An 18,545-nucleotide genomic window follows, 5' to 3' on the forward strand; every position below is an offset into this window, starting at 1 on the left:
TAGTTTTACTTATGATTAGGGTTTAATACTGCCAACTCTTACTGGCTCTTATTTGTGATTAGAATGTTGTTAATCATTATAACTTTTATATTCAAATCATTATGTTATTAATCATTATTACTTATGTATAAATCAATCAATATCACTTGCGCTTCGTTGGCTTTATACAAATACGTTGTAACTTTATGCTTTGTAATCACAATTTGCCCTTTAGCCTAGGCTTGGGCATAATAAACGTATATCTTTCTCTCTCTCTCTCTCTCTCTCTCTCTCTCTCTCTCTCTCTCTCTCTCTCTCTCTTTCTGCCTCTCTTTCGCATTTGACTATTCCGCAATTCTTTAGCTTTAAAATTAATAATATTAATTAATTAATATTAAATTTCTTTAATATTAAAAAATTCTTAATTAGAATTAATATTAAATAAGAACAAAAAGCGGAAAGCATTACTTAAACATAAAGAAAGAGGAGAGGAAGAAAGAGATCAAATACATTTATATGTTTATATATGTATATATGCATACATGCTGCATGTACATATGTATAACGTACATATGTATATTATAGTATAATTAATAATTTAATTAAAAATTGAATTTAACCCTTTAAGGGTTATATTCTTTAGCTCAATTATACTAATTGAGCTAAAGAAAGAATATCGCATTTGACTATTCCGCAATTCTTTAGCTCAATTATACTAATTAAGCTAAAGAATTGCGGAATAGTCAAATGCGAAAGAGAGGCAGAGAGAGAGAGAGAGAGAGAGAGAGAGAGAGAGAGAGAGAGAGAGAGAAAGATAGATAGATACGTTTATTATGCCCAAACCTAGGCTAAAGGGCAAATTGTGATTACAAAGCATAAAGTTACAACGTATTTGTATAAAGCCAACGAAGCGCAAGTGATATTGATTGATTTATACATAAGTAATAATGATTAATAACATAATGATTTGAATATAAAAGTTATAATGATTAACAACATTCTAATCACAAATAAGAGCCAGTAAGAGTTGACAGTATTAAACCCAAATGCAGACACTTTTTTCATGCAATTTTTGATGCAATTTTTATCGCTATAATTTCTTATGTTAAAGCAGAAAAAAATTATATGATTGTTTCATACAATTTTTTTCTGCTATAATAAGAAATTATAGCGACGAAAATTGTATGGAAAAAGTGCCCGCATTTGGTCCTTAAAGGGTTGAGTTAAATTTTTAATTAAATTATTAATTATATAATACTATAATGTTATTTCCTATTTTATTATTACCTAATGTTTTTGCTAATTTCTTATCTCTTACACTCTTTTTTTCTCTCTCTTATCCTTCCTTCTTTATGCAAAAGTCGTTGTTTTTCCTTTTTATAAAAAAAAAATTATAATTATATTTAATGTATTGGCAAAAAGATAATTAAGATAATTAAGAATTACTTGATAAATATGTATTTCTATCGTGGCGTCCAACGTCTCTTCTCTACCCTTCTAACAGCGATGGTGATATAAAAATAGTTATATCATAATATTATTATATTAAATTAAATATGTCATAATATATTATATTAAATTTCAACTTACTTTGTTGAGCATCAGTTAAACGTACCTGCAATTCAAAACAAATACTCTCTGCTATTTTATAATCTTCTAGTCTAAGTAATTTTTCCCGGTATTTTTCTTGCTTCTTTTTGTGTTTTTCTTTTAACTTTAGGGTTACATGGCTATTTTAAAAGAGAATGTTTATCCTATTTTTAAATTAATACATAGTTTTAATATTAAATGTAATATTAAATAATTAATATTACATTTAATATCATTAATTTCAAAGTTAAAGAGTTGCAGAATAGTCAAAAGTAGGAAAGAGAAAAACGGGGAAGAGAAGGAGAGAGAGAAATGTCATATTTAATTAAAAATGAATCAATTATATTGTTCTCTACGTCTTAGAATGAATGTGGAATAGCCGCTTCTCCACGACTGACTATCTGGATAAATAAAATTTTTATAGGATGTTAATTAAGTCCTTCGCTGTATGTAGTAAGTATTCTAGATAATATACTAATAACATATAAGTGCTTTTTCAGCACATTAAAAACATAAAAAGACCTCATTAAAAACGATAAGAAGAATTTATTTTCTACTACATATTCATTTATTGGCTTCCGCCTAAACTTCCGGCTATATATTCAGTCTTTTCACGTTTATTGAATTTTGCAGATCGCTAAAATTCACGATCGCTATTATTTTCGTTTTTTGTTAAGTTCTTTAAATTAATGATGCATATTGGCTTTTCACAAATTCGTCGATGGTAGTGTTTACCTGATAATTGCGGTAAATTTTATTTTAACCAATTATTACAATTATTACCATTTAAAAAAAGAACAGATACAAAAAATTGTACAAATTGCATAACCTTATTTTTTAGGAAGAATGTAATATTTTTCACTACTAAATTAATTTACAAATATATTTTTATATAAAAAACAATTAAATAATACATATTATACATTATATATCATCAAATTATTAGTCAATTTTATCAAAAATATCTTTACAATATATTCGATACAAAACAAAAATTCGTTTTCTTATATTTTAAAGTTGACTTTAATTAATCTCAGATATCAATAACGAATAAATAAAGTGTTTGAACTACAAATCGCATTATGTTGCAACGGCAACTTGCTTTTACTTTATATATCTGTATAAACTTTGCTATATTATTTTGTGTCTCCGCACACACTCACGAAGTTTGTGGTACTCGTGTTCAAACATTGCCAGCCTATGCTATTGCTTCAGTAGCTAATATTATTAACTCGACGATATGTCGAAAGGAATTAAAACATTTTCGAGACGCCGTTGATCAACGGATACCATGGAGCATAAAAGGTATGTAAAATTCAAAATAATAGATCTAATTGCATAAAAAAAAAATATAACAATATAAAGACAAAAAACTAATTAAGAATAACTACTCTTGTTTAATTTATATCGCTCAAATAAACTACAGGACAAAATTAAAGGAACAAAAGTTTGAAGTAGCGCCAGGTTCGTAAAAGTTGAGCAATAAATCTGAATTTTTTATATGATATAGCCCAAAGTGTTGACTTGACCCCTGCAAAATCTCCCCGCTGCAGATCCAGTAATTTCGGAGTTATGCCCCTCGAAGCAACTTCCGGTCAAAAACAAAAGTTGCAAAGTTGTAACTTGGAAAGTACAGGACAATCTGATGCGAGAAACAAACCAGAAAAATTCGGAAATGGGCTAAGCTGGTTCTATAGGTGTCGCTCAGAGTGTCCATGGTGCGCCCTAATACCCCCATCTCTTTTCAATTCTTATTTGCAACCCCTTAGGACTGACAGCGTCGCGTCCGTCCAACCGAGGACAATTCTCTAGCACCGTTTGGCTTTAAAACCGTTAAATGTCGAAGGTCTCACCTTTCTATGACCCTTCCCATCCCGCGAGGGTAGGTTGGGCAACCACCCCTAACACTAATTAGCACCCGCAGGTGCTTTTACGCGTCTAGAAAATTCGGAAATGGACCGAATCGCACCTGTAGAATTCTCTGGCACTTCTTCCTAACCACGCATGAAATCCACTTCTTTTAATCTCTACGTGCTACTCTTTCAGTCGGACAGCGAATCACGGTTGCGCTATGCTACAGGTGATCGCTTCAAGGCACGACTTGCATTCGAGATAAAAAAAATCCTTGTTCTCTCTAGCCATTTTCTTTTTATCTTCTCTTTCTGTATTAGGTTTCCTTCTCTTCCATGATTTTTCCTATATGCATTTTTCTTTGCTTTCATGCCTCTTCCAGTTGACTCTTCGTCTGCGTTCTGTTTGTTTCTAATTGCTTTCTTCGTTTCCCTTAAAAAGCATATTACTTTTCCAATGTTTTGCTGTCCCACAAGCAACATAAAAAACAAAAAATATAGAAACAATGTGAGAGATTACATGGAAAAGTAATGCGTTTTTTAAGGGAAACGAAAAGAGCAATCAGGAACAAACAGAACGCAGACGAAGAGTCAGCTGTAAGAGGCATGAAAGCAAAGAAAAATGCATATAGGGAAAATCTAGGAAGAAAAGGAAACCAAATACAAAAAAAGGGATGAAAAAAAATGGCTGGAGAGAACAAGGATTTTTTTGATCTAGAATGCAAGTCGTGCCCTGAAGCGATCATCTGTAGCCTAGCGCAACCGCGACTCGCTGTCCGACTAAAGGAGTAGCAGGTAGAGATTAAAAGGGGTGAATTTCGTGCGTGGTTAGGAAAAAGTGCCTCTACAGGTGCGATTCGGCCCATTTCCAAATTTTCCGGGCGCATGGAAGCACCTGCGGGTGCTAATTAGTGTTAGATGTGGTTGCCCAATCTACCGCGGGATGGTAAGGGTCATAGAAAGGTGAGACCTTCGACATGTAACGGTTTTAAAGCCGAGCCGTGCTAGAAAGTTGTCCTCGGTTAGACGGACGCGACGCAAAACGGTGTCACCACTATCAGTCTTAAGGGGTTGCGAATCAAGGTTGAAAAGGGATGGGGATATTGGGGCGCACCAAGAACACTCTGAGTGACACCTACAGAACCGGCTTAGCCCATTTCCGAATTTTTCTGGTTCGTTTTTCGCATCAGATTGTCCTGTACTTTCCAAGTTACAACCTTGCAACTTTTGTTTTTAATCGGGAGTTGCTTCGACGGGCATAACTCCGAAACTACTGGACCCACAGCAGGGAGATTTTGCAGGGGTCAAGTCAACACTTCGGGCTATATTATATAAAAAATTCAGATTTTTTGCTCAACTTTTACGAACATGGCGCTACTTCAAACTTTTGTTCCTTTAATTTTGTCCTGTAGTTTATTAAATTGTAACAATTACGACTCAATCTAATTTAAATAAAACTCAACTTCAATTAAAATTAATTAATTAAGAATAATATTTTTGTATCATAAATAATTTCTAAAAAAATAAACAAAAAGAATAAATCAGTATTATAATTTTACAATAAATAATAATTATTATAATTTTTAATTTTTTTATTAATTTTCCAACAAGTCCTTTTCTCATAAAATGTAACTCTAATGTAATACAGATAACATTTTTAGAGATTATATAATTTATGCCTATTGTCTTGTCCGGATGAAAATAACTATGTAGTCGTGCTCCCGCACACCGTTCCGACAAGATTTCAAATCCTCAGCAAAACCAGAGCAAAACATGGCGCACCTAATCGCCACGCGCTGAGGCTCTAGCGCTGCGCGCGCTGTCCTTGCGCGCACGGCCATGCACACTTTATTGTGTTTTGTTTGCTCGTTCAGACAGCAGTTCTTGGTCGCGTGTTTTTCTTTTTTTTCAGTCTTTTTAGTGAACCATGCCGAAGCATAAAAGTAAAAAGCAGAGCCCTTCCTCGAGACGATCGAAGAACGAAAGACGCTCACGTCGGGATTCTTCGCGAGATTTCTGAAAATTTCGTGAGAGATTGTGGGTAAGCTCCTCGACATCACCACGTGGACGTAAAGAAAGATGGCGAGGGCATGGTTTTCGAGGCCCCCACTTTTCGCCCGATCGCCGACCTTCGACGGATTCCTCGTCGAGACGTTTTAATGACAAGCTGTTTTTTACACTCGGTGAGATATACAGGGTGGGCCATTTTAAAAAATACAGTCAATTTTCTCGTAAACTAAGCGAAATATCGAAAAATGGTTCAGACATGTGTTGCATGGTTTCGAAGGGACTATAAGATGGTGCCATTGGTTTGACCTTGGATAATCATTTGAGGGTCACGTGAAGGTCACCTCAATTTTTTTAAATGGAACCCCCTATTTTTTATTACATATTCTTGTAGCTGACCTCGAGAGCTTTCCAAAACACTACAGTCAAATGTATTTTCATTGTGTACTTTTCGAGTTATAAAGCTCGAAAGTTGTAACATTTTGATAAAAATACAAAATATCTCTTAAAATATTCACTTTCCGATAGTCTTATTTTACATGCTCCGACTAATCAAGGCAAGATACGAACGCGGATCCAGCCAGTCAAGGCAAGATACGAACGCGGATCCAGCCAGTCAAGGCAAGATACGAACGCGGATCCAGCCAGTCAAGGCAAGATACGAACACTGATCCAGCCAGTCAAGGCAAGATACGAACACTGATCCAGCCAGTCAAGGCAAGATACGAACACTGATCCAGCCAGTCAAGGCAAGATACGAACACTGATCCAGCCAGTCAAGGCAAGATACGAACGCGGATCCAGCCAGTCAAGGCAAGATACGAACACTGATCCAGCCAGTCAAGGCAAGATACGAACGCGGATCCAGCCAGTCAAGGCAAGATACGAACACTGATCCAGCCAGTCAAGGCAAGATACGAACGCGGATCCAGCCAGTCAAGGCAAGATACGAACACGGATCCAGCCAGTCAAGGCAAGATCGTTGATGGTTCTGTCAACTAAAGTAAGATCAAGAAGAATCCCGCCACCGAAGGCAAAATCGAGAATGATCCAGTCAATAAAGATTTATCGAATCAATTGTTCGAAGTTGTCTCCATTGGCTTGGATACATAATGCCAACCTATCTTGGAAATGTCTTACTGTCTTGAGTAACATATCGCGCGTTATTCTTCTGCAAGCTTCTCGTATCCTTTCTATCATATTTTCTCTTGTTGTAGGCGTTTGCTCGTACACGACATTTTTCAGGTATCCCCATAAGAAAAAGTCGGGCGACGTCAGATCAGGAGATCGTGCAGGCCACGCGACGGGGCCACCTCGTCCAATCCATCTGTCATTATACGTTTCATTCAGGTAATCTCTCACATATCTTGTATAGTGAGGTGGCGCGCCATCGAGTTGTATCCATAACCTCTGGCGTGTTTGCAGGTCAACGTTTTCAAGTAATTGTGGTAAATCATTCATAAGAAAAAGTCGGGCGACGTCAGATAAGGAGATGGTGATAATCTTACAGGGACATACAGAGGGATATGATAATAATGCACAAATGGTTATTATACTTACTAAAGGAAAAATCTGTATACAAATTATCAATTGTATCCCTTCATTATCGCTCAAGGATTTTGCAACTACGGAAAAAATAATGCCAGACTATTCACCCTCGGAGATCATTGATATTATTCTCATTCTTGGAGAATGTCATTTAAATTATCACGAAGCTTCGCGAGTTTACCGAGATCGGTATCCTGAAAGGGAAAGACACCCCAATCCTGCTTTAATCCGAAACCTCGAACGAAGAGCTCGTGAAGGTGATCTCAAACGTAAAAGGAAAGATCATGTGTATGATGAAAATGACAATCGTGTGGTCACGCTCCTGGCAGCAATTCATCTCAATCCTCATGTTAGTCAACGGATTTTGGCAAGGGAACTAGGTATTCCAAGATCAACAATTAGGAGGATTATGAAGAAACTTAAATACCATCCCTACCACATAACGTTGACACAAGCTCTGAGTCAAAGGGATATGCAATTGCGTATCCAATTTTGTCAATGGGCACAACAAATGATCAGAGCTGAACAAAATTTTTTCAATTTTGTCATGTTCTCTGATGAGTCGACATTTAAAAATAATGGTGAGCTAAATAGGCATAATTGTCACTATTGGTCAGATGTTAATCCCCATTGGCATAGACCAATAGATAATCAGAATCGTTGGAGTATCAATGTTTGGTGCGGAATTGTGAATGGGTATTTGATTGGTCCCTATTTCTTTGACGGAAATGTCAACGGGGAAAACTTTCTGGCATTTCTTAGAGATGATTTACCACAATTACTTGAAAACGTTGACCTGCAAACACGCCAGAGGTTATGGATACAACTCGATGGCGCGCCACCTCACTATACAAGATATGTGAGAGATTACCTGAATGAAACGTATAATGACAGATGGATTGGACGAGGTGGCCCCGTCGCGTGGCCTGCACGATCTCCTGATCTGACGTCGCCCGACTTTTTCTTATGGGGATACCTGAAAAATGTCGTGTACGAGCAAACGCCTACAACAAGAGAAAATATGATAGAAAGGATACGAGAAGCTTGCAGAAGAATAACGCGCGATATGTTACTCAAGACAGTAAGACATTTCCAAGATAGGTTGGCATTATGTATCCAAGCCAATGGAGACAACTTCGAACAATTGATTCGATAAATCTTTATTGACTGGATCATTCTCGATTTTGCCTTCGGTGGCGGGATTCTTCTTGATCTTACTTTAGTTGACAGAACCATCAACGATCTTGCCTTGACTGGCTGGATCCGTGTTCGTATCTTGCCTTGACTGGCTGGATCCGCGTTCGTATCTTGCCTTGACTGGCTGGATCAGTGTTCGTATCTTGCCTTGACTGGCTGGATCCGCGTTCGTATCTTGCCTTGACTGGCTGGATCAGTGTTCGTATCTTGCCTTGACTGGCTGGATCCGCGTTCGTATCTTGCCTTGACTGGCTGGATCAGTGTTCGTATCTTGCCTTGACTGGCTGGATCAGTGTTCGTATCTTGCCTTGACTGGCTGGATCAGTGTTCGTATCTTGCCTTGACTGGCTGGATCAGTGTTCGTATCTTGCCTTGACTGGCTGGATCCGCGTTCGTATCTTGCCTTGACTGGCTGGATCCGCGTTCGTATCTTGCCTTGACTGGCTGGATCCGCGTTCGTATCTTGCCTTGATTAGTCGGAGCATGTAAAATAAGACTATCGGAAAGTGAATATTTTAAGAGATATTTTGTATTTTTATCAAAATGTTACAACTTTCGAGCTTTATAACTCGAAAAGTACACAATGAAAATACATTTGACTGTAGTGTTTTGGAAAGCTCTCGAGGTCAGCTACAAGAATATGTAATAAAAAATAGGGGGTTCCATTTAAAAAAATTGAGGTGACCTTCACGTGACCCTCAAATGATTATCCAAGGTCAAACCAATGGCACCATCTTATAGCCCCTTCGAAACCATGCAACACATGTCTGAACCATTTTTCGATATTTCGCTTAGTTTACGAGAAAATTGACTGTATTTTTTAAAATGGCCCACCCTGTATAATTTCCTTGCCCAGAGACAATCTCGGAGGATCGCACAAGATATGATCGGTGATAGATTTAGAGAGCATAGCGAAGCCGATGCTCCCACTCTCGGGGCCTTTTTCTGCCGTTGAACAACTCGAGAGGGAACAGACGGTCGCACAAGCTGACTGCGGCGCTTTACTAGATATGGGGAGAGGTTCAGTGGCGCACAGTACAATTGGACACGTTGCCCACTGTGCTATTAGACACGAAATATTGCGCACTGTTCAATTGCGCACCGTTCAATTGGACACTGTTCGATTGCGCACCGTTCAATTGCGCACTGTTCAGTTGCGCATCGTTCAATTGCACACCGTTCAATCAAACGCATATTAAATATTCATACATTATGACTGCGTTTGCAATGTGTACATGGTTTAGCGATTTAGACGGGGTGGGTGCGGGAGAGAGGGCCGAAGGTCCTCCTTGCATTCTACCGCGCGCGCGCGCGCGCGCGCGCGTGTGTGTGTGTGTGTGTGTGTGTCTTTGAGTATATATGCATGGAGGAAGAATGCCAGCACTGAAAGTGAGTCCAAAATCTGTGCGAAAGAGAAAAGTATAGCATGATACTTGCCTTCTCTGCGCATGCGTCAAATGTATTATGGACGCTTTAAGTTACAATGGCTGGCATTGTATGTTTTCACACACATACAATTCGTACATTAAGTACAGAAGTGCACAAGAAGTGTTAAAACTGTGGTGCAGGTAACGATACTGACGCATGCGCAGAGAGGACGAATATCACCCTATATATATTTCTCTCTCGCACAGACTTTGGACACACTTTCGGTCTACATGAAACAAAACAATTCCTCCTCCATGTATGTATATATACTCAAAGGTGTATGTAAAACATTCACTGCGCTACATGGGTTTGCGACTTAAATGGTATGCAATTGAACGGTGCGCAATTGAACGGTGTGCAATTGAACAGTGTGCAATTGAACGGTGCGCAATTGAACGGTGCGCAATCGAACTGTGTTCAAACAAACTGTGCGCAATTGAACGTGCAATGTTTCGTGTCTAATAGCACGGTGGGCAATTGCAACGTGTCCAATTGTACTGTGCGCAAATAAAGGTCTCTTCTAGGTATTTTTTCCGTCGACCTAGTTTCTTCGGATTATTTTTGACAAAGAAAGGACATCACCGATTTGTTTCCCTCTCCTCCTTCTCTCCTCCGGTCTTTTCTCTATTTCTGATTAGAGCTTAGCGAGAGATTCTTTCTCACATCGATCCTTCGAATGAGTGAGAGCCTTTTAGAGTGTCGCTGACCGGCTCGCAAGACTGGCGGAAGACTGACGACACCTCCAAGCAGCGGCAAAGTTTTCGCTCGCTCGCTCGCTTGTTCGTGCGTTCGCTTGTTCGTCTCCATCTCCACAACGCTCCTGGGGCGTTCTCGGGGTCGACGACGACAAAAACGACAGACGGATGTGTGCCTCGCTGCTTTTGCAGCGGCGATCAGACACGCATGCGCGTAACACGCATGTGTTAAGTGCTCATCGAGGCACCGACCGTAACCTCTGCAAGCGACCACGCTCCTATCGGACGAACTAGTGGACTGATAGCAACGGCCATGGAAGTAGCTCTGCGATCGCGGATGAGACATCAGCTTCTTTGCCTGTCGTTGAGGATCTAGAGGAGGAACAGACGGTCGCTTAAGCTGACCGCAGCATTGTACCAGGTATGTCCTCGTGTTGACCCAGCTGTGTCGTCGACCAACTCGCAAAATTAGCGGCGGAGTAACGACACTTTTGAGTTGCGGCGAAATCTTTGCTCGCTCGTTTTGATTTTCCGAAGCACGCTCACCGAGCACTCTCAGGTTCGACAACGATGAGCGCGTGCCCCGCCGCTGTCGCAGTGCGTGCACGCACGTGGAAACTTTTCTGGTGAAGAGAAAACATAACCGATCTGTTTCCTCCCCACCTTTTTTCTTTTCATGTGCTTATAGACCTGTGGGATCTAATAGGGTAAAAACGAGCCGGGACACATAAAAGAATATATGTATTTGTGATAACAGGAGGTTGACTAGGCGCGGCTGTTCACTAGGACTTACTGTCGTCGACTGACTCTTCCCGCACGCTCGATCTGTAGGCCCGCGCTCGCGCTCGCTTTCGAAAAAAGATTGCGCATTTTTTCCCTCGCAGTTTCGCCTCGCTTTGCTTAGCGATACCGCATCGGCGATCGCGGTACATTTAAAGGAACACACAGCTCTCATATACGCACATGCGCGCATACGCGCTCCGTTCCTACATTCGGCCATTCTGATCTGGTATCAGTCTCTGATGCATCAGTTACATCATATTCGTCGCTTTCCTCATCGGTACAATCTGTGTCGCTAACATAAGCATTGTTTAACCATCTTTTGATATGGTCAACGGAAGCACTCGTTGTTTTCGGTCCTTCATGTTCGCCGATTTTAGATACTATGTATCGATCGCCTCGCAAGACTTTTACAATCTCGTACGGCCCTAACAATTTCGAACAAAATTTACCCGGCGGATTTTGAGTTCGCTTGATGGCAACTAGATCGCCTATTCGATATAGATTCGCTTTTTTTCGCTTTCGATTGTAAGTAACACGATTCTCGCGCTGGATCTTCTCGATCGCTTCCCTAGTTTGTTCGCGTAATTTCGACCGTTTTTCTTGTACCGAATCTATCAGATTCTTTTCAATTAAATTTCTTAGCTCAAAATCGTCGCGGAGACGCATTAATTGACCTGTAAGTAATTCAAATGGAGTTAATCCCGCTTCTAGATGGTGTAGAGTTTAACAATTGTTGTATCTTATCAAAATGTTTGTACCAATTTTTGGGTCGCGGCGCCGAAAGTTTACTGAATAAAGGAATAATAATTCTATTAATCGCTCTACCTGCCCATTACTTCGAGGTACACCTGTCGTTATCAGAACGTGTTCAATTCTTTCGTTAGCGCAATAGTCCGTGAAATATGATGAGGTAAACGCAGTACCTCTATTGGTAACAATCCTCCGAGGATTTCCGAAAATGGCAGATTGTTTTTTTAATCGCGATATTACTTCGGCGCTAGTCGTTGATCGAGTAGGATAAAGCCAGACAAATTTAGTAAAGCTGTCTATTACTACCAAAATATACGCGTAACTTTTTTTTGTACTATGACTCGCTTTCAAATGATCCATATGAAACGTATTAAACGGAATACCTCCTTTAGGAATATTATGCAATAAACCTTCCTACTTATCATGTTTACGTTCGACTAGTATGCAAGATATACAATTTCTGATGACTTTTTCGATTCTTTCTCGCATGCGAGGGAACCAAAATTCCCTTTTTATCATTTGTTCCATCTTGCTTACAGAAAAATGGCTTTTGTCATGATATTGTTTAATGACATCGTAACACATAGCTTTAGGTACGACTAGCAATAAATCATCACTAGACTTACGATACAGTATTTCGTTTTGTAAAATAATATTATCGTTACGCGTTGGTGCCGTGAAGAAAGGTTGTAGATCATGATCTTCGCGTTGCGCTCTCGAAATTCGCATAATGAGACCTGAGTGATCTTCTTTAATTATCATAATCTGAGGCGAGTTTCGAGCGTCGACATGACGCATCAATTTTCCTGGGCGGTGCTCAACAACATAATTAAATTCTTCGAGGAGCAGTGCCCATCTCGCAATACGCACGCATAGATCTCTTTTTCCCATGGTCAAAAAAAAGGCGCGACAATCCGTAAGTACTTTAAAGGGGATTCCTAAAAAATACACTCTAAATTTTTTAAGAGCTTTAATAATGGCCAAAACTTTTAATTCGTAACTGCAAAGTTTTTCTTTGGAACTCGTAATTTTCCAACTAGCATAGTAAACCGGGTGAACATTTTGATCACAGCTATCTCTTTGCATTAAGATCGCGCCGAACCCTAATTTGCTAGCGTCAGTGCAAAGTTCAGTGTCAGCCTCTGTGCGATACAGTTTCAATACGGGATCACTACTTAAGGATATTTTTAATTCTTCAAATGCACGCTCCTGCTCTTTATCGAACCGAAATTCAACATTCTTTTTTAATAAATCTGATAGCGGTCGGGCTATGATCGAATATTTAGGAATAAACTTCCTAAAATATCCCGTAAGGCCGAGAAAACTTTGCACGTCTCGAGCAGATTTTGGTTTTGGAAATTTTATTACTGCTGCCGTTTTCCGTTCCGACGGTCGAAGAGAACCGCCTTCGATAACATGACCTAAGTATGAAATTTTTTTCTCGAGGAATCGACACTTCTCCCAGTTTATCTTTAATCCGTATTCGCTTGATGTTGATAAGATTTCACAAAGATTTTCTACCCCTTCCCTTTCAGTACGCGACGGAATTATACGGTCATCCATATATGTCAATACTTTACCACTGGTTATGTGCTTTCGAAACACGGCTTAATAAATTTTTGAAATATCGCCGGCGCGTTAGAAAGGCCAAAGGGAGTCTTTAGGAATTCGAAGTGCCCATCGGGTACTATGAACGCGGTGTACTTCTGACTGTTTTCGCTCACAGGCACGTGAAAAAAACCGTTCTTTAGGTTTAGCACGCTGAAAAGATTTGATCCTTGTAATCGGTCTAGCTGATCGTCAATCAACGGCAGGGGGTATCGATCTTTTACTACTTTTCGGTTCAGCGTTCGATAATCTATACAGAGTCGCGTTTTGTCGTTCCCCTTCCTTACTAAAACCATTGTGCTAGCGTATTCGGACGTACTCGGTTTTATTATGCCTTGTTGCAGCCACTCTTGAATATGCTCATTTATTCTCTCTTTGTCTCTAGGCGCTAATCTTCGCGGTCGCTCATATACCGGTACGTCGTCCTTTAAAATTAGATCTAATTTAATTCCTACTTGCTTTGTCGCGCATGGTTTGTAATTATTTATGGTCGTTTCAACTCGCAATTTTAACTCGTCGTTGCTTACATTAATTTCTGGAATTTTCGTTACGTTAGATCGGCACCGCTCGTCAATTTCGCACCTAGAATCGTCCATTACTTCAATACGGAAAATTTCTGGAACATGCTCTGTAGAGGTTATCGCGTCGTTCTTATCTATACGCTTCGTGATTATAATATTCGTTCCGTTTAACTGTACATTCGCGCGTTTTAATAAATCAGAACCGAGTATTAAATCATTGCTCAAATATGCATCGGGAATTACATGAATGCTAAGCTCATAATTTTCATCGTCTATTGTTACATTGGCCGTAAAGTTTCCTAATGTCGTTATCCTATTTAGACCTATGCCTCTACACGCGGTTTCCGGACCGTCTTTACATATTGCTTCGCCGTCATCAAGTGCAAGTCGCTTCCGGTGTCGAATAAAGCTATAACCTTTTTACCGTTAATCACCGCCGTTTTATGGACGCGGCTGTCTTGTTGCACGTCTGCGCTGCACTTGTTCACCTGGCTGGATTCGCTCTTCTTTGGGCACTTTGCTGCCACATGTCCGAATAAGCCACACTAAAAGCACTTCATTCCCTTTTTCTTGTGGGGACAGCTTGTGCCTATGTGATTCTTGCCGCCGCAGTTGTAACACCGCCTCTCCTGGTTCCTCGATCCTTGGTCTTCCGTTCCTGGCTTTTCCGATTTTGGACCCGACTTCTTCTCGACTCGTTGAAGCTTCGATTTTTGAGACACTCATATTCTCGTACTGCGATAATTTTTTACGCAGAGCTTTTATATCCGATGCACCGTATAAAACACTCTTATTAAAGACATCGTCCTGTATACCGTCAATAATGTATTGGATTTTCGCCTCTGTTTCGATATCGGCGTGACTCGCTATCTCCAACATCCAATACATGTATTCCTGGTACGATTCGTTATTTTTCTTCTTCGTACGGACTAATTCCTGGTGGACCTTTTTACTATTCACGGTTTTTCCGAATTCTGAAGTCAAAGATTTCTTCAGTTTTGCCCACGTCGTCAGTCGCTTTTCGTAGGACACAAACACCTTTGCTGATCCTTGCAGCAGTTTCTTTGCATAAATTATCTTATGCGGTTCCGGCCATCCACATATCTCGAAAGTTTCTTCGAATTCTTCCAACCACTTACGGATGTTTTGACCGCCATCGCCGCTGAATGGTTGCATCGAGTCTTTAACATCCTTGCACGATAACGCCTGTCTCACAATCTCTCTTCTTAGCGGTTCTGTCTCCCGCTCGTCATTTTCTTCTCTGTCATCTTCGTCGTCAGTGTCACTCTCCGTTTTTTCATCTTCATTGTCTTCTTTACGTCGGAGGGCAGCTCTCAAGCGCTCGCGCAGCTCACTCTTGTTGCCGCTACATTTTAGTTTCAGCTTTCCTAATTCCACCTTGAGTTCTTCAACTCGCAGAGCGTCTACGTCAATCACGGTCTCGTCGTCAGCCATACTCACTGGTTTTCTGTGTTTTGGAGTCACTCAGAAAAATGCTCTAAAGCTACCCAAGAATTAATAGTCACTCAGACTATGTGATCGTCGCGCACTCAGTTCAACAATGTCTCACAAAAGTTAACTCGCGGCACCTTTTATCCAGATCCCGGACGAGCCCCCAGATTGTGGGATCTAAAGGGGTAAAAACGAGCCGGGATACATAAAAAAATATATGTATTTGCGATAACAGGAGGTTGACTAGGCGCGGCTGCTCATTAGGACTTACTGTCGTCGACTGACTCTTCCCGCACGCTCGACCTGTAGGCCCGCGCTCGCGCTCGCTTTTGACAAAAGACGATCGGAAAAAGATTGTGCATCTTTTCCCTCGCAGTTTCGCCTCGCTTCGCTTAGCGATACCGCATCGGCGATCGCGGTACATTTAAAGGAACACACAGCTCTCATACACGCACATGCGCGCATACGCGCTCCGTTCCTACAGACCCTTAACCCTTTGCGGCACGGTGGTCGATATATCGACCACCTATCTTGAAGTCATTTCATTAATTCTTCGGACACCAAATACTGTATTTTATTACTTTTTTTTGTAATTTTACTTTAGTAAGAGTCTTAGTAATATTTGGTAAGGTATAATTTTCCTTTATTATTAGTTAATTTTGTTATATAAATAAACAAAGTGAAAAAAGTGTGTTTTTTACAAAAAATTATGTCAGAAAGAAGGAAGAATCATAAAGCTGTGAAAATCAGAATACAGAGGTTTTTTGGGTTGCTGATTACGAATTTGCTATCAGATTTTGACGATTCTTTTTCAAAATGGCGATCCAATATGGCGATTTACGATTTTGAGTATTTTTTATCGGTTTTTTATGGAAATTGGTATACAGAGATTTTTCAAAATGCTAATTACGAATATAAAAATTGATGTGCTGTGCTAACTGTAATGAAAAAAGTAAATTGTGCGAAAAAATAAAAAAGTAAAAAAAATTGTAAAATACAAAAAAAAATAGAGACAATGACCGCCACGTCCACGTTCGTGTCTCTAAAGTAAACTAAGTGCGGTTTCTTTTATAAAAAAATTTTGTTCTATATACCATTGTCAAAAAAATGAAAAAATATAAAATCTTAAAAAAACATTTTTTATCACCCATTATTTGAAATTTTCCATATTTAAATTTCAAAAATCTGATGATCTACACATAATCAACCTAAAAAAGCTAGTTCTGTACATCTGTTCTTGTAAAAAAAAAGTAAAAAAGTTCGAAATTTTTCAACATTCCGATTCTAAAAAATTCAATATATCAATTTCCATAAAAAACCTATAAAAATACTCAAAATCGTAAATCGCCATATTGGATTTGCCATTTTGAAAAATAATCGTTGAAATCTGATGGCAGATTCGTAACCAGTGTTCTGAAAAATTTCTGTATATCAATTTCCATAAAAAACCGATAAAAAATACTCAAAATGATGATTTGCCATATTGAATCCGTCATTTTAAAAAAGAATCGTTGAAATCTGATGGCAGATTCGTAATCAGCGACCCTAAAAACCTTTCTACACCAATTTTCATAAAAATCCGATTAATAGAAAAATGTGTGCCGCAAAGGGTTAACTAGAGAGACGGTATCCTCTGCCGCTCCTTCTATCACTGCAGTATTAAGGGCTCAGAACCAAGATACTCGGGGAGACGCCAGAGAATTTTTTAGCAAAGCCCAGATGTTGCAGACAACACCGGTCTGTAACGCGCTGATCCCGCAGGCGATTCAGTCTACATCCCGAAACAATCTTCTTAAGAAAGTATGCAGCAGCCTGCTTGTCAAATACGATACCAAGGAGGAATTCGCAAGACTAGCGCCATCCAAGCACAACAAGGAGTTTAATGCTGCATTGACTCTCTCCGTTATTAAAGGCGATGAGTTCCAATCGTGTTCTCAGTCGCAGGCGAGAGCGGTCTGTGAGGCCGCAGGAGGCTTCACCAAATCGTTGATAAACATTATGTCGACCTTGAAGGCAACTCAAACCTGTGAAAAGGCTAGTCCGGCAATGGTCAAAGCGATCCCACTACTGGGAAAAAAATGTTTGCAACCTGCGCCAGCAGACTCAACGACATCGCGCTTAACCTCTTACATTAAAGAGGTCAGAAAACCAGAGAGCTCCCGTTCACGGCTCACAGAACGGAAGCCTCACATCACCAAAACCGTCATCACTGGCTCCAGTCCAGACTTTGCTCTCGGCATCGCATCTAAATAAGGTACAATCACAAGGTCACCTGAATTCCTTTTGTGAACAGCGGCTTAATATTGCCTCAGACCCAACGGTCCTGAATGTAATACAAGGTTACCGCATTCCATTCGCCTCGTTCCCCCATCGAGGCTCCATTTACAGGTTAATTTTTCTAACGCGCTTTGTTGCAATTTGGAAATAGAACGCCTTCGATCCAAAAGGGCTACTAAAGCAGTTGAACTCTCAAAATATCAATTTCTATTTTCCTTACTTATGGACAAAACGTCAAGCTGTAAACGTTTTATACTAAACCTAAAAGATCTGAATACATATATTGTAGCACACATCTACGTAAGAAGAGATTCCAATCTGTTGTATATCTGGACGATTCTCTCTTCCTGGGCTCAACCAGCAAAGAACTCAGAGTTAACCTTTTTTTAATATTAATACTATAACTATCCTGCAGTCTCTAGATTTTCCAATCAATTACCAGAAATTTATATGGGAGCCTCCTCTAGATGTAGATGTTTGGGATTTGTGTTCGATTCAAGCTAACAATCTATCTCAATTCCTTTTCAACGCCAAGGAAATCTGACTTACATCAACAGATTTAAACCGATACCCTCACCTCTCTGATATTTTCAAGCAAATATGACAGCGATGTAAGAACAAAAATAATTTTATTTTTGCCTTGTATATCTCCTAATTAAAGAATTCTATTGCCGATGTAGAATCTCGATCTCCAGATCTGAATACAGAATGGTCCTTGTCAGAGCAAGCATTTTGGAGTGTGGCTGAGTCTTTCGACCTGAATATAGTTTTATTCACTTTTTCTATTTCGTCCGAAAGTGCAAAAACTGTTTCCTGACTTCTGGACCCATAATAAATCGCAGGAACGCATCTACGTTTTT

General features: G+C 39.6%; 2 protein-coding genes across 2 annotated transcripts; one reads left to right on the forward strand and one right to left on the reverse strand.

Moving 5' to 3' along the window:
* The first annotated feature begins 6,881 nt into the window (after positions 1-6,881).
* LOC118646513 lies at positions 6,882-8,319 on the forward strand. The gene has a single exon (XM_036289585.1). It carries the CDS (start codon positions 6,919-6,921, stop codon positions 8,128-8,130), a length of 1,212 nt encoding a protein of 403 aa, XP_036145478.1. The 5' UTR covers positions 6,882-6,918; the 3' UTR covers positions 8,131-8,319.
* Positions 8,320-13,413: 5,094 nt separating this feature from the next.
* Positions 13,414-15,411, reverse strand: LOC118646556. The gene is made up of 2 exons (XM_036289697.1): positions 14,437-15,411; positions 13,414-14,346 (listed from the first exon to the last, which is right to left on the reverse strand). Exons 1-2 carry the CDS (start codon positions 15,409-15,411, stop codon positions 13,414-13,416), a joined length of 1,908 nt encoding a protein of 635 aa, XP_036145590.1.
* Positions 15,412-18,545: the final 3,134 nt, after the last annotated feature.

This window comes from Monomorium pharaonis, chromosome 7 (assembly GCF_013373865.1).
Source record: "Monomorium pharaonis isolate MP-MQ-018 chromosome 7, ASM1337386v2, whole genome shotgun sequence".
NCBI classification, from domain to species: Eukaryota; Metazoa; Arthropoda; class Insecta; order Hymenoptera; family Formicidae; genus Monomorium; species Monomorium pharaonis.